Consider the following 17005-nt stretch of genomic DNA (forward strand, 5'->3'; position numbering starts at 1 on the left):
TAACACCAGTTTCTGATCCTTCATCTGATGTCTGGTTTCTGATCCTTGACCTGATGTCTGGTTTCTGATCCTTCTCCTGATGTCTGGTTTCTGATCCTTCATCTGATGTCTGTTTCTGATCCTTCATCTGATGTCTGGTTTCTGATCCTTGACCTGATGTCTGGTTTCTGATCCTTGACCTTATGTCTGGTTTCTGATCCTTCATCTGATGTCTGGTTTCTTATCCTTCACCTGATGTCTGGTTTCTTATCCTTTACCTGATGTCTGGTTTCTGATCCTTGACCTGATGTCTGGTTTCTGATCCTTCATCTGATGTCTGGTTTCTGATCCTTCACCCGATGTCTGGTTTCTGATCCTTCACCTGATGTCTGGTTTCTGATCCTTCACCTGATGTCTGGTTTCTGATCCTTCACCTGATGTCTTGTTTCTGATCTTTGACCTGATGTCTGGTTTCTGATCGTACGCCTGATGTCTGGTTTCAGATCCTTGACCTGATGTCTGGTTTCTGATCCTTCACCTGATGTCTGGTTTCTGATCCTTCACCTGATGTCTTGTTTCTGATCTTTGGCCTGATGTCTGGTTTCTGATCCTTCACCCGATGTCTGGTTTCTGATCCTTGACCTGATGTCTGGTTTCTGATCCTTGACCTGATGTCTGGTTTCTGATTCTTGACCTGATGTCTGGTTTCTGATCCTTCACCTGATGTCTGGTTTCTGATCCTTCACCCGATGTCTGGTTTCTGATCCTTCACTTGATGTCTGGTTTCTGATCCTTCACCTGATGTCTGGTTTCTTATCCTTGACCTGATGTCTGGTTTCTTATCCTTTACCTGATGTCTGGTTTCTTATCCTTGACCTGATGTCTGGTTTCTGATCCTTCATCTGATGTCTGGTTTCTGATCCTTGACCTGATGTCTAGTTTCTGATCCTTGACCTGATGTCTGGTTTCTGATCCTTGACCTGATGTCTGGTTTCTGATCCTTCACCTGATGTCTGGTTTCTGATACTTTACGCCTGATGTCTGGTTTCTGATCCTTGACCCTGATGTCTGGTTTCTGATACTTGACCTGATGTCTGGTTTCTGATCCGTACGCCTGATGTCTGGTTTCTGATCCTTGACCTGATGTCTGGTTTCTGATACTTTACCTGATGTCTGGTTTCTGATACTTTACCTTGTTGCTGGTTAACGTTGCCTTTTCTAAATAAGCTACATATTTGCAGACAAATCTTTTAATTCTTAATTAGCACGTTTCGTAAGCTATGATATGTTTCGTGTATGAAATATCTGAATCATTTATCATATGCTGTTGTGATTTTCAGGCTATGACCCACCATTGGGTTGAGGGCAACTGTTCTGGAAAATGTGACAAATGTCGTAAATCTGTAAAAAATGGTGTAACAGGCCTTCACTGTCGCTGGTGTCATACAACGGTGAGCAAGATATGTTTCACGATACCGATTTCTGCTTTCGTAATGTGCTTCCCAATGATATACACAAATTGATTTGTTCTTTTTGTAATTTGCCAACTTCATTCTTGCATAATGCCAAAATTTTCACACGTTTTGTTGATGCAGTTGTATTCAGGATGTCAAAGAAGCAGAATTGAAGAAAATTGGATGTAAACGTGAATTGATTCTAAACAAGGCTTACAATGTTTTATTTGTTTAAATTGTAGTTAAATTTGTATTTAGTAGGTGATTTTTTCTTTTTGTTATAAAAAAACATAGACTAAATGGAATCCCATTGTCAATACCCTTGAGGAAAATTTGAAGTGAAAATAGATTTCGGATCAAATTCAGATTTCAGAACAAAAAAAACCACTGAAGAACTTTTATAACAAAATGGTTGCCAGATTTTTGAAAAACCTTTTTCATTCCAATCAAATTTTTCAAAGTTTTCAAAACATTATCAATTTTACATGATTTCAGTTACACAACAAATGTGCATCACAAGTAAATCCTGAATGTGACCTTGGAATTATGAGAGACCACATTCTACCACCAACCTCTATATGTCCTGCTGTACTGGTAAGATACACTCTACTGCCCACCTCTATATTTCCTGTACTGGTAAGATACACTCTACTGCCGACCTCTATATGTCCTGTACTGGTAAGATACACTCTACTGCCCACCTCTATATGTCCTGCTGTACTGGTAAGATACACTCTACTGCCCACCTCTATATTTCCTGTACTGGTAAGATACACTCTACTGCCGACCTCTATATGTCCTGTACTGGTAAGATACACTCTACTGCCCACCTCTATATGTCCTGTACTGGTAAGATACATTATACTGCCCACCTCTATATGTCCTGTACTGGTAAGATACACTCTACTGCCGACCTCTATATGTCCTGTACTGGTAAGATACGCTCTACTGCCCACCTCTTTATGTCCTGTACTGGTAAGATACGCTCTACTGCCCACCTCTATATGTCCTGTACTGGTAAGATACGCTCTACTGCCCACCTCTATATGTCCTGTACTGGTAAGATACACTCTACTGCCCACCTCTATATGTCCTGTACTGGTAAGATACACTCTACTGCCGACCTCTATATGTCCTGTACTGGTAAGATACACTCTACTGCCCACCTCTATATGTCCTGTACTGGTAAGATACGCTCTACTGCCCACCTCTATATGTCCTGTACTGGTAAGATACGCTCTACTGCCCACCTCTATATGTCCTGTACTGGAAAGATACACTCTACTGCCCACCTCTATATGTCCTGTACTGGTAAGATACACTCTACCGCTGACCTTTATATGTCCTCTACTGGTAAGATACGCTCTACTGCCGACCTCTATATGTCCTCTACTGGTAAGATACACTCTACTGCCCACCTCTATATGTCCTGTACTGGTAAGATACACTCTACTGCCGACCTCTATATGTCCTGTACTGGTAAGATACACTCTACTGCCGACCTCTATATGTCCTGTACTGGTAAGATACGCTCTACTGCCCACCTCTATATGTCCTGTACTGGTAAGATACACTCTAATGCCGACCTCTATATGTCCTGTACTGGTAAGATACACTCTACTGCCCACCTCTATATGTCCTGTACTGATAAGATACACTCTACTGCCGACCTCTATATGTCCTGTACTGGTAAGATACACTCTACTGCCCACCTCTATATGTCCTGTACTGGTAAGATACACTCTACTGCCCACCTCTATATGTCCTGTACTGGTAAGATACACTCTACTGCCGACCTCTATATGTCCTGTACTGGTAAGATACACTCTACTGCCCACCTCTATATGTCCTCTACTGGTAAGATACACTCTACTGCCGACCTCTATATGTCCTGTACTGGTAAGATACACTCTACTGCCGACCTCTATATGTCCTGTACTGGTAAGATACACTCTACTGTCCACCTCTATATGTCCTGTACTGGTAAGATACACTCTACTGCCGACCTCTATATGTCCTGTACTGGTAAGATACACTCTACTGCCGACCTCTATATGTCCTGTACTGGTAAGATACACTCTACTGCCACCTCTATATGTCCTGTACTGGTAAGATACACTCTACTGCCCACCTCTATATGTCCTGTACTGGTAAGATACACTCTACTGCCCCTACTGTCGACCTCTATATGTCCTGTACTGGTAAGATACACTCTACTGCCGACCTCTATATGTCCTGTACTGGTAAGATACACTCTACTGCCGACCTCTATATGTCCTGTACTGGTAAGATACACTCTACTGTCCACCTCTATATGTCCTGTACTGGTAAGATACACTCTACTGCCCACCTCTATATGTCCTGTACTGGTAAGATACACTCTACTGCCGACCTCTATATGTCCTGTACTGGTAAGATACACTCTACTGCCGACCTCTATATGTCCTGTACTGGTAAGATACACTCTACTGCCCACCTCTATATGTCCTGTACTGGTAAGATACGCTCTACTGCCCACCTCTATATGTCCTGTACTGGTAAGATACACTCTACTGCCCACCTCTATGTCCTGTACTGGTAAGATACACTCTACTGCCCACCTCTTATATGTCCTGTACTGGTAAGATACACTCTACCGCGACCTCTATATGTCCTGTACTGGTAAGATACAGCTCTACTGCCCGACCTCTATATGTCCTGTACTGGTAAGATACACTCTACTGCCCACCTCTATATGTCCTGTACTGGTAAGATACGCTCTACTGCCGACCTCTATATGTCCTGTACTGGTAAGATACGCTCTACTGCCCACCTCTATATGTCCTGTACTGGTAAGATACGCTCTACTGCCCACCTCTATATGTCCTGTACTGGTAAGATACACTCTACTGCCGACCTCTATATGTCCTGTACTGGTAGATAACTCTATATGTCCTGTACTGGTAAGATACACTCTACTGCCGACCTCTATATGTCCTGTACTGGTAAGATACACTCTACTGCCCACCTCTATATGTCCTGTACTGGTAAGATACACTCTACTGCCGACCTCTATATGTCCTGTACTGGTAAGATACACTCTACTGCCCACCTCTATATGTCCTGTACTGGTAAGATACACTCTACTGCCCACCTCTATATGTCCTGTACTGGTAAGATACACTCTACTGCCCGACCTCTATATGTCCTGTACTGGTAAGATACACTCTACTGCCCACCTCTATATGTCCTGTACTGGTAAGATACACTCTACTGCCCACCTCTATATGTCCTGTACTGGTAAGATACACTCTACTGCCCACCTCTATATGTCCTGTACTGGTAAGATACACTCTACTGCCCACCTCTATATGTCCTGTACTGGTAAGATACGCTCTACTGCCCACCTCTATATGTCCTGTACTGGTAAGATACACTCTACTGCCCACCTCTATATGTCCTGTACTGGTAAGATACGCTCTACTGCCCACCTCTATATGTCCTGTACTGGTAAGATACACTCTACTGCCCACCTCTATATGTCCTGTACTGGTAAGATACACTCTACTGCCCACCTCTATATGTCCTGTACTGGTAAGATACACTCTACTGCCCACCTCTATATGTCCTGTACTGGTAAGATACACTCTACTGCCGACCTCTATATGTCCTGTACTGGTAAGATACACTCTACTGCCCACCTCTATATGTCCTGTACTGGTAAGATACACTCTACTGCCGACCTCTATATGTCCTGTACTGGTAAGATACACTCTACTGCCCACCTCTATATGTCCTGTACTGGTAAGATACACTCTACTGCCGACCTCTATATGTCCTGTACTGGTAAGATACACTCTACTGCCCACCTCTATATGTCCTGTACTGGTAAGATACACTCTACTGCCCGACCTCTATATGTCCTGTACTGGTAAGATACACTCTACTGCCCACCTCTATATGTCCTGTACTGGTAAGATACACTCTACTGCCCACCTCTATATGTCCTGTACTGGTAAGATACACTCTACTGCCCACCTCTATATGTCCTGTACTGGTAAGATACACTCTACTGCCGACCTCTATATGTCCTGTACTGGTAAGATACACTCTACTGCCCACCTCTATATGTCCTGTACTGGTAAGATACGCTCTACTGCCCACCTCTATATGTCCTGTACTGGTAAGATACACTCTACTGCCCACCTCTATATGTCCTGTACTGGTAAGATACACTCTACTGCCCACCTCTATATGTCCTGTACTGGTAAGATACACTCTACTGCCCACCTCTATATGTCCTGTACTGGTAAGATACACTCTACTGCCGACCTCTATATGTCCTGTACTGGTAAGATACACTCTACTGCCCACCTCTTTATGTCCTGTACTGGTAAGATACACTCTACTGCCGACCTCTATATGTCCTGTACTGGTAAGATACACTCTACTGTCCACCTCTATATGTCCTGTACTGGTAAGATACACTCTACTGCCCACCTCTATATGTCCCTGTACTGGTAAGATACACTCTACTGCCCACCTCTATATGTCCTGTACTGGTAAGATACACTCTACTGCCGACCTCTATATGTCCTGTACTGGTAAGATACACTCTACTGCCCACCTCTATATGTCCTGTACTGGTAAGATACGCTCTACTGCCCACCTCTATATGTCCTGTACTGGTAAGATACACTCTACTGCCCACCTCTATATGTCCTGTACTGGTAAGATACACTCTACTGCCCACCTCTATATGTCCTGTACTGGTAAGATACGCTCTACTGCCCACCTCTATATGTCCTGTACTGGTAAGATACACTCTACTGCCCGACCTCTATATGTCCTGTACTGGTAAGATACACTCTACTGCCCACCTCTATATGTCCTGTACTGGTAAGATACACTCTACTGCCCACCTCTATATGTCCTGTACTGGTAAGATACACTCTACTGCCCGACCTCTATATGTCCTGTACTGGTAAGATACACTCTACTGCCCACCTCTATATGTCCTGTACTGGTAAGATACACTCTACTGCCGACCTCTATATGTCCTGTACTGGTAAGATACACTCTACTGCCCACCTCTATATGTCCTGTACTGGTAAGATACTCTCTACTGCCCACCTCTATATGTCCTGTACTGGTAAGATACACTCTACCGCTGACCTCTATATGTCCTCTACTGGTAAGATACGCTCTACTGCCGACCTCTATATGTCCTGTACTGGTAAGATACGCTCTACTGCCCACCTCTATATGTCCTGTACTGGTAAGATACGCTCTACTGCCGACCTCTATATGTCCTGTACTGGTAAGATACGCTCTACTGCCCACCTCTATATGTCCTGTACTGGTAAGATACACTCTACTGCCCACCTCTATATGTCCTGTACTGGTAAGATACACTCTACCTGCCTGACCTCTATATGTCCTGTACTGGTAAGATACACTCTACTGCCGACCTCTATATGTCCTGTACTGGTAAGATACACTCTACTGCCCACCTCTATATGTCCTCTACTGGTAAGATACGTACGCTCTACTGCCGACCTCTATATGTCCTGTACTGGTAAGATACACTCTACTGCCCACCTCTATATGTCCTATAGAGGTAAGATACACTCTACTGCCCACCTCTATATGTCCTGTACTGGTAAGATACACTCTACTGCCCACCTCTATATGTCCTGTACTGGTAAGATACACTCTACTGCCCACCTCTATATGTCCTGTACTGGTAAGATACACTCTACTGCCCACCTCTATATGTCCTGTACTGGTAAGATACACTCTACTGCCCACCTCTATATGTCCTGTACTGGTAAGATACACTCTACTGCCCACCTCTATATGTCCTGTACTGGTAAGATACGCTCTACTGCCCACCTCTATATGTCCTGTACTGGTAAGATACACTCTACTGCCCACCTCTATATGTCCTGTACTGGTAAGATACACTCTACTGCCCACCTCTATATGTCCCTGTACTGGTAAGATACGCTCTACTGCCGACCTCTATATGTCCTGTACTGGTAAATACACTCTACCTGCCCGACCTCTATATGTCCTGTACTGAGCTAAGATACGCTCTACTGCTCACCTCTATATGTCCTGTACTGGTAAGATACACTCTACTGCCCGACCTCTATATGTCCTGTAGCTGGTAAGATACGCTCTACTGCCGACCTCTATATGTCCTGTACTGGTAAGATACGCTCTACTGTCCACCTCTATATATCCTGTACTGGTAAGATACACTCTACTGCCCACCTCTATATGTCCTGTACTGGTAAGATACACTCTACTGTCCACCTCTATATGTCCTGTACTGGTAAGATACGCTCTACTGCCCACCTCTATATGTCCTGTACTGGTTAAATACACTCTACCGCCCACCTCTATATGTCCCGAATTGTAAGATACACTCTATATTGATTCAAATGTCAGAATGTCCCTTTTTACTGACTTTAAGTGATGGAAGTCATGATATTATCAGATAGAAGACAATATACCTATTTATATGTAGACTTGTCAGTAAAACAACCTGCCTTTTGAAACTGTTCATAGTCTGTGTCCTGCATTTTCATTATAGACAGGTGTATTTATAACTCGTATCTTTACTGAAGGAAAGGCAAAGAGCGGGGTCGGCAGGAGGGAAGAACGAGAAGAAAGGAGTGACGCGGACAAACTCCACCACATTTGACGTGTCTGGTAGCACGCCGGTAAGAACAATTTTCTCTTTCACAAAATAAAATAGATTTGTCAAAAAAACGCTCAGATATTTGTCTCTAGTTTACAGTTATGGTTGATTGATAGAAACTAGAATTATAGTAATAATTCTGGTAAAAAGAATTGTGGTTCAATGTTTATCGTATTTACAGTGATAAGAGATTGTGTGTTTGTGAAGGTCTAGTCGTTAGTCATTATTATTATTAACCACTCCATTTGTTGTTTTATTCCAGGGTCAAAACTCATTTCAAGTTACCCCAGTCCAAGGTAGTCATCCTCTCCTTGTGTTCATTAATCCAAAAAGTGGGGGAAAGCAAGGTACCAAGTAAGTCTCGTTTATTCTACTTCATCTCTGAACTAATGCATTTCTGAAAACTTATTATGATCATAAGTATGAATTTTCAATATTAAAATTTTATGAATCAAGTAAATTAGATTAACTAAAATGTTTGGTTTTTCTCTCATTTTTGTTCAATTTGTTTTAACTTTCAGTGAATGAATCCTGATCAGAGCCCTCAATTTGTTTGCCAGTTGTATATTTTTTTGTTCAAACAGATCTGTTTCTATTGAAGTAATGCAAATGTAACACGCTTTTGTTTTTCAGGATTTTACGTAAAATGCAGTACCTGTTGAATCCGCGCCAAGTACATGACATGATTAAACAAGGCCCGATGCCAGGGTATGTGGTACCTGTTTGTAATTTCCACGTCTGACTCTCATTGTTGTAACACGTTTCATAGAGGGAAACTGAGGCAAAATCCTTCTTGTGAATTCTCCATTTTGAGACAGATACTGTTTTTAAGCTGAGAAAGCTTTAAGATCTTTCTTAGATATCATATAAATGTAGGTTTCACTTGTTATCAATTATATATAAAGAGGAAAAAATGAAACTGAAGAGAATTAAAAGATCTGTATTTCAAATAACCAATAAAGATCATTCATTGGTGAACCACAAAATCCCTCAAGGATTTCTTGTTAAGGCTATTCCCTTAAAATATATATCCTCAGGAGGACTCCAAAAATATAGAAATTATCCACATGATGGGAACTGTAAAAAATATGTGATGTAATTGGTTCGGTTTTGATAAATTCATTTCTGTTGGTGGTTCCTGTTTGATAAACCTAGATGGAAGTCCTCCCCTAGGGTTAATATTTTACACTGGAAAAGTCCTAAAATTATAAGTACCTTAAAAATGCAGATTTTCTATGCAGAACAAAAGTATTCAGAATGAGACTAATTTGATCCCATGGTAAACTCATATTTGTATTTACATTACACAGGTTACAGTTCTTCAAGGACGTGCCAGGAGTACGGGTGTTAGTGTGTGGAGGAGATGGCTCAGTTGGCTGGCTAATAGAAGCCATGGGTAGGTACAAACTACAGACCCATTATCATACATTGTATTTAGTCAGGTTTGTAATTGAAAATCATGCATTCATTGTATATAAATACCTAGAATAGATTTACAGTGAAAATGACACCAGTGGTATATCTTTCCCTGAAATAAGATAGGAAATGTTACAAGCAAAACTTGTTTCTAGGAGATTTTTGAAGAGCCTTAAGAATTTCTTTCTTGGCTATTAACTTTTGAAATGTCCCTGTACATGTGCATCCATATGGGCTAATACAAAATTGTATAGTAGGAGTTTTCTCCCTTTGTACAATAATCATTGATTTAACCTGACAGATAAGCTGAACTATAAGGAACGACCTCCTGTGGCTGTGTTACCCCTAGGGACTGGCAACGACCTCGCTCGCTGTCTACGATGGGGCGGAGGTGAGTTTTATATTAGATCACAGGACTGTGAGGTAATAGTGAGGTGAGTCTTGTTTTATATAAGATAACTCAACATTTTATCAAAGTACATCCATTGGTGTTTGTTTTATTTTAACTTCTTACCAAAATGGTGCACATGTTGCTAGGTATTATTGATACCATTGTCATGTTTCTAGGCTTTCAGAGTGAGAGCCTGTTGCTAGGTATTATTGTTATCATTGTCATGTTGCTAGGCTATGAGGGTGAGAGCCTGTTGCTAGGTATTATTGATACCATTGTCATGTTGCTAGGCTTTCAGAGTGAGAGCCTGTTGCTAGTTACTATTGATACCATTGTCATGATGTTTGGCTTTGAGGTTGAGAGCCTGTTTCTATGTATTATTGATACCATTGTCATGTTGCTAGGCTATGAGGGTGAGAGCCTGTTGCTAGGTATTATTGATACCTTTGTCATGTTGCTAGGCTATGAGGGTGAGAGCCTGATCAAAGTCCTACAGAGGATTGAGCACGGTACGTCAGTGATGATGGACCGTTGGCAGATAGAGTTCAGCAAGCCTGAGGAGGGGGAGGAGGAAGAGGGAGACCCCATTCCATACAACATAATCAACAATTACTTTTCCATAGGTGTAGTAAGTATCCTTGTCATCATCGCTGTAAAAGTTCAGCCAGCTGTCCTGTATCCTTGTCATCATAACTGTAAAGGGTGTGTTAGCTATCCTGTATGTTCGTCATCATCACTGTAAAGGGTGTGTTAGTTATCCTGTATCCTCGTCATCATCTCTGTAAAGGGTGTGTTAGCTATCCTGTATTCTTGTCATCATCTCTGTAAAGGGTGTGTTAGTTATCCTGTATCCTTATCATCATCACTGTAAAGGGTGTGTTAGCTTTCCTGTATCCTTGTCATCATCTCTGTAAAGGGTGTGTTAGCTATCCTGTATCCTCGTCATCATCTCTGTAAAGGGTGTGTTAGCTATCCTGTATCCTCGTCATCATCTCTGTAAAGGGTGTGTTATCTATCCTGTATCCTTATCATCATCACTGTAAAGGGTGTGTTAGTTATCCTGTATCCTTGTCATCATCTCTGTAAAGTGTGTGCTAGTTATCCTGTATCCTCGTCATCATCTCTGTAAAGGGTGTGTTAGTTATCCTGTATCCTCGTCATCATCTCTGTAAAGTGTGTGCTAGTTATCCTGTATCCTCGTCATCATCTCTGTAAAGGGTGTGTTAGTTATCCTGTATCCTCGTCATCACTGTAAAGGGTGTGTTAGCTATCCTGTATCCTCGTCATCATCACTGTAAAGGGTGTGTTAGCTATCCTATATCCTCGTCATCTCTGTAAAGGGTGTGTTAGCTATCCTGTATCCTCGTCATCTCTGTAAAGGGTGTGTTAGCTATCCTGTATCCTCGTCATCATCTCTGTAAAGGGTGTGTTAGCTATCCTGTATCCTCGTCATCATCTCTGTAAAGGGTGTGTTATCTATCCTGTATCCTTATCATCATCACTGTAAAGGGTGTGTTAGCTATCCTGTATCCTTGTCATCATCTCTGTAAAGGGTGTGTTAGTTATCCTGTATCCTCGTCATCATCTCTGTAAAGTGTGTGCTAGTTATCCTGTATCCTCGTCATCATCTCTGTAAAGGGTGTGTTAGTTATCCTGTATCCTCGTCATCACTGTAAAGGGTGTGTTAGCTATCCTGTATCCTCGTCATCATCACTGTAAAGGGTGTGTTAGCTATCCTATATCCTCGTCATCTCTGTAAAGGGTGTGTTAGCTATCCTGTATCCTCGTCATCATCTCTGTAAAGGGTGTGTTAGTTATCCTGTGTCCTTGTCATCATCACTGTAAAGGGTGTGTTAGCTATCCTGTATCCTCGTCATCATCACTGTAAATGGTGTGTTATCTATCCTGTATCCTCGTCATCATCTCTGTAAAGGGTGTGTTAGCTATCCTGTATCCTCGTCATCTCTGTAAAGGGTGTTAGCTATCCTGTATCCTCGTCATCATCACTGTAAAGGGTGTGTTAGCTATCCTGTATCCTTGTCATCATCTCTGTAAAGGGTGTGTTAGCTATCCTGTATCCTTGTCATCATCACTGTAAAGGGTGTGTTAGCTATCCTGTATCCTCATCTCTGTAAAGGGTGTGTTAGCTATCCTGTATCCTCGTCATCATCTCTGTAAAGGGTGTGTTAGCTATCCTGTATCCTCATCATCATCTCTGTAAAGGGTGTGTTATCTATCCTGTATCCTCATCATCATCACTGTAAAGGGTGTGTTGGCTATCCTGTATTCTCGTCATCATCACTGTAAATGGTGTGTTAGCTATCCTGTATCCTTGTCATCACTGTAAAGGGTGTGTTAGTTATCCTGTATCCTTGTCATCACTGTAAAGGGTGTGTTAGTTATCCTGTATTCTCGTCATCATCACTGTAAATGGTGTGTTAGCTATCCTGTATCCTTGTCATCACTGTAAAGGGTGTGTTAGCTATCCTGTATCCTCGTCATCTCTGTAAAGGGTGTGTTAGCTATCCTGTATCCTCATCATCATCTCTGTAAAGGGTGTGTTAGTTATCCTGTATCCTCATCATCATCTCTGTAAAGGGTGTGTTAGCTATCCTGTATCCTCATCATCATCTCTGTAAAGGGTGTGTTAGTTATCCTGTATCCTTGTCATCACTGTAAAGGGTGTGCTAGCTTCTCATCATAATGTAGAGAATGTTCTATTAATATTAATCATTATTCTTTTTCAATTTTACACAACTTGACCTGGGTTTTTTTCAGGATGCATCCATTTGTCATAGATTCCATGTAATGCGTGAAAGACATCCTGAAAAATTTAATAGCAGGTAAGGACTTACAAGTTGGTTTTACTTAAACTGTCAATCATAAACAAAGACTGCACGGTCTATCATAAACAAAGACTGCATGGTCTATCATAAACAAAGACTACATGGTCGATCATAAACAAAGACTACACGGTCTATCATAAACAAAGACTGCATGGTCGATCATAAACAAAGACTGCATGGTCTATCATAAACAAAGACTGCACGGTCTATCATAAACAAAGACTACACGGTCTATCATAAACAAAGACTGCACGGTCTATCATAAACAAAGACTGCATGGTCTATCATAAACAAAGACTGCACGGTCTATCATAAACAAAGACTGCACGGTCTATCATAAACAAAGACTGCACGGTCTATCATAAACAAAGACTGCATGGTCTATCATAAACAAAGACTGCATTGTCTATCAAAGACTACATGGTAGTAATAAGAAACAGATAAAATATGTATTGGTCTGATACATTTTGAGAATCAATGAAAAATGAAAAAAATATTGCAAATTGCTTCATAAATCAGACACTCATGTAATGTTTAAATTTTATTCAAAGGTAGCGATAACACTTCAGGCCAATCAAAACTCATTACTTGTTTACTTAGTTCAGTCCAGTAAGGCATAGGAGATGAGAGTTGTCTCCCATCTACCATTATTTTGTGTCTTTGTTCTAGGATGAAAAATAAACTGTGGTACTTTGAATTTGGAACGTCCGAAACATTTGCAGCAACCTGCAAGCATCTTCATGAAGATATAGATATTATGGTGAGTTTATAAAATGGTTATTTATGAAATCACTTTTGAAATTAATTTCCCATAATTTTGCATGCTCTTCTAGAAACCTTTTTCATGCATTTCTGCAATCCGTACTACTTTGAATTCAGCATGTTTCAAGGGCAGATGTAAATCATGTCACAGGTATGTTTTATTGATGGATTTAGTTTGAAATAGGAAGAATCTACTCAGCTACTTCTATCTATCTGTTTCATGCAGTGTGATGGGTACTCCCTAGATCTGGCCAATGGGCCCCGACTGGAGGGTATCGCTCTACTCAATATTCCAAGCATATATGGCGGCACCAATTTATGGGGAGATAACCCTAGCCAGAAGAAGCGCCGGAAAGCACAGAAAGCAGCAAAAAAAGAAAAAGAGAAAGAATTTTCCACAAGTAGCATGTCATCTGCGGAACTAGCCATTTCAGTTCAAGGTAAGAAAGAGAGAAAGAATTTTCTACAAGTAGCATGTCATCTGCCGAACTAGCCATTTCAGTTCAAGGTAAGAAAAAGAGAAAGAATTTTCCACAAGTAGCATGTCATCTGCCGAACTAGCCATTTCAGTTCAAGGTAAGAAAAAGAGAAAGAATTTTCCACAAGTAGCATGTCATCTGCCGAACTAGCCATTTCAGTTCAAGGTAAGCCTTTCAGATGAAGTTAATTCTCATGAGTGAACACCTCCATCATTATATCCAGACTTATACTACATATCTCATTGTAAAATGTAAAGATCTCATTATAGTAAATCTGACTTTAAAGACTATTTTATAGTGACAGGAGATACCTCACATTTCAGACATCTGATTAAAAAATGATTTACAATCATAGCCTTTTGGAAAGGTCATTACATGATTAATAGACCTCGGAGAAAAATATGTTTTCTCATGGTAATATAACAGTGTCAACCATATCTAAAAGGCCATAATTATATACATGTATTATGACGATATGTCATGTATATCTTACATTTTCTCTTGTAATCTTGTCCGGCACCAATTATTTATTTATCCTACTTTTGTTGATTAAAAGAACTTACGTAAATAAAACTTTAACTAAGGACAAAAGCTGCTCACATCAACAAGGTCACAGCTACTGATGGATCCTGTCTACACTCTAGATCTCCTACAGAGAGTATCATATCACTGGGAGGAGCAGTGTACCATTACCTACAATTGAGTTAAACTTAATAGTCATATACCGATGAAACTGGGGGGACTAAAGGTTTCCCCCCAGTCAGTCGTGTCTGTCTGTCTGTCCATCCATCTGTCAATTCATCCAATTAGTTTTACTGCAATTTTCGTGGCCATGCTTCAAGATACTGTAAAAGTGGAAATATTCGCGGTGTGGAAATTTTCGCTTATTTCGCTATCAGTAAATCTCCGCGAAAATTTCCACACGCGAATATATTAACACATAAAAATACTAAATATAAAAGATACAAGTTAGCGCAAAAATATCTTGACGGCGCGAAAATATCCACACCACGAAAATATCCACTTTTACAGTATGTTGGTGAAAGTTGGCATGTTACTTCAGTATGATTAGCTGCAGAAAAAATTCGAGTTTCAGAGTTTTTTGGTCAAGGTCAAGGGCACTGTTACTACTTACACTGGGGGCCTGTTGGGGATATGTATTGTTTTAGCAATACCAAAGCAATACCTAGCATGCTTGTTAAATTAATTGCTTTCTTGATACTTGCTTGTAATCACTGTATTCCCCTCTTGTCATGTTATTGAAGGGGTCATTCAGATTTTACAATTCCATCTACATAAAAGAATCTATCTTGTTTATTATTCTGGACAAAATTTCAGGTACTCCCTTCCCTGTTGTCTAGTATACTGGACAAGGTTTTGTGGGTACTCCTCTCTTCCCTGTTGTCTTGTATACTGGACAAGGTTTTGTGGGTTCCTCCCTTCCCTGTTGTCTAGTATACTGGACAAAGGTTTTGGGTACTCCCTTCCCTGTTGTCTAGTATACTGGACAAGGTTTTGTGGGTTCCTCCCTTCCCTGTTGTCTAGTATACTGGACAAAGGTTTTGGGTACTCCCTTCCCTGTTGTCTAGTATACTGGACAAGGTTTTGTGGGTACTCCTCTTTCCCTGTTGTCTAGTATACTGGACAAGGTTTTGTGGGTACTCCTCTCTTCCCCGTTGTCTAGTGTACTGGACAAGGTTTTGTGGGTACTCCTCTCTTCACTGTTGTCTTGTATACTGGACAAGGTTTTGTGGGTACTCCTCTTTCCCTGTTGTCTAGTATACTGGACAAGGTTTTGTGGGTACTCCTCTTTCCCCGTTGTCTAGTGTACTGGACAAGGTTTTGTGGGTACTCCTCTCTTCACTGTTGTCTAGTATACTGGACAAGGTTTTGTGGGTACTCCTCTTTCCCTGTTGTGTAGTATACTGGACAAGGTTTTGTGGGTATTCCTCTCTTCCCTGTTGTCTAGTGTACTGGACAAGGTTTTGTGGGTATTCCTCTCTTTCACTGTTGTCTAATATACTGGACAATGTTTTGTGGGTATTCCTCTCTTTCACTGTTGTCTAGTATACTGGACAAGGTTTTGTGGGTACTCCTCCCTTCCCTGTTGTCTAATATACTGGACAAGGTTTTGTGGGTACTCCTCTTTCACTGTTGTCTAGTATACTGGACAAGGTTTTGTGGGTACACCTCCCTTCCCTGTTGTCTTGTATACTGGACAAGGTTTTGTGGGTACACCTCTCTTCCCTGTTGTCTAATATACTGGACAATGTTTTGTGGGTACTCCTCTTTCACTGTTGTCTAGTATACTGGACAAGGTTTTGTGGGTACACCTCCCTTCCCTGTTGTCTAGTATACTGGACAAGGTTTTGTGGGTACACCTCCCTTCCCTGTTGTCTAGTATACTAGACAAGGTTTTGTGGGTACACCTCCCTTCCCTGTTGTCTAGTATACTGGACAAGGTTTTGTGGGTACTCCTCTCTTCCCTTTTGTCTAGTATACTGGACAAGGTTTTGTGGGTATTCCTCTCTTTCACTGTTGTCTAGTATACTGGACAAGGTTTTGTGGGTACTCCTCTCTTTCACTGTTGTCTAGTATACTGGACAAGGTTTTGTTGGTACTCCTCTCTTCCCTGTTGTCTAGTGTACTGGACAAGGTTTTGTGGGTATTCCTCTCTTTCACTGTTGTCTAGTATACTGGACAAGGTTTTGTGGGTATTCCTCTCTTCCCTGTTGTCTAATATACTGGACAATGTTTTGTGGGCACTCCTCTTTCACTGTTGTCTAGTATACTGGACAAGGTTTTGTGGGTACACCTCCCTTCCCTGTTGTCTAGTATACTGGACAAGGTTTTGTGGGTACACCTCCCTTCCCTGTTGTCTAGTATACTAGACAAGGTTTTGTGGGTACACCTCCCTTCCCTGTTGTCTAGTATACTGGACAAGGTTTTGTGGGTACTCCTCTCTTCCCCATTGTCTAGTATACTGGACA

General features: G+C 41.2%; 1 protein-coding gene across 10 annotated transcripts in view; it reads left to right on the forward strand.

Moving 5' to 3' along the window:
- LOC117322421 (diacylglycerol kinase beta-like) overlaps positions 1 to 17005 on the forward strand; it is a 168115-nt gene that overhangs the window by 132831 nt on the left and 18279 nt on the right. For all 10 annotated transcript variants that reach the window (XM_033877327.1, XM_033877332.1, XM_033877331.1 and 7 more), the window contains 11 exons: positions 1320 to 1430; positions 1929 to 2027; positions 8048 to 8143; positions 8384 to 8475; positions 8755 to 8829; positions 9432 to 9517; positions 9839 to 9928; positions 10390 to 10556; positions 12707 to 12771; positions 13444 to 13534; positions 13763 to 13976. In XM_033877327.1, coding sequence (XP_033733218.1) covers positions 1320 to 1430; positions 1929 to 2027; positions 8048 to 8143; positions 8384 to 8475; positions 8755 to 8829; positions 9432 to 9517; positions 9839 to 9928; positions 10390 to 10556; positions 12707 to 12771; positions 13444 to 13534; positions 13763 to 13976 — 1186 coding nt within the window. The remainder of the gene's footprint in view (positions 1 to 1319; positions 1431 to 1928; positions 2028 to 8047; positions 8144 to 8383; positions 8476 to 8754; positions 8830 to 9431; positions 9518 to 9838; positions 9929 to 10389; positions 10557 to 12706; positions 12772 to 13443; positions 13535 to 13762; positions 13977 to 17005) is intronic.

Source organism: Pecten maximus, chromosome 2 (assembly GCF_902652985.1).
Source record: "Pecten maximus chromosome 2, xPecMax1.1, whole genome shotgun sequence".
NCBI classification, from domain to species: domain Eukaryota; kingdom Metazoa; phylum Mollusca; class Bivalvia; order Pectinida; family Pectinidae; genus Pecten; species Pecten maximus.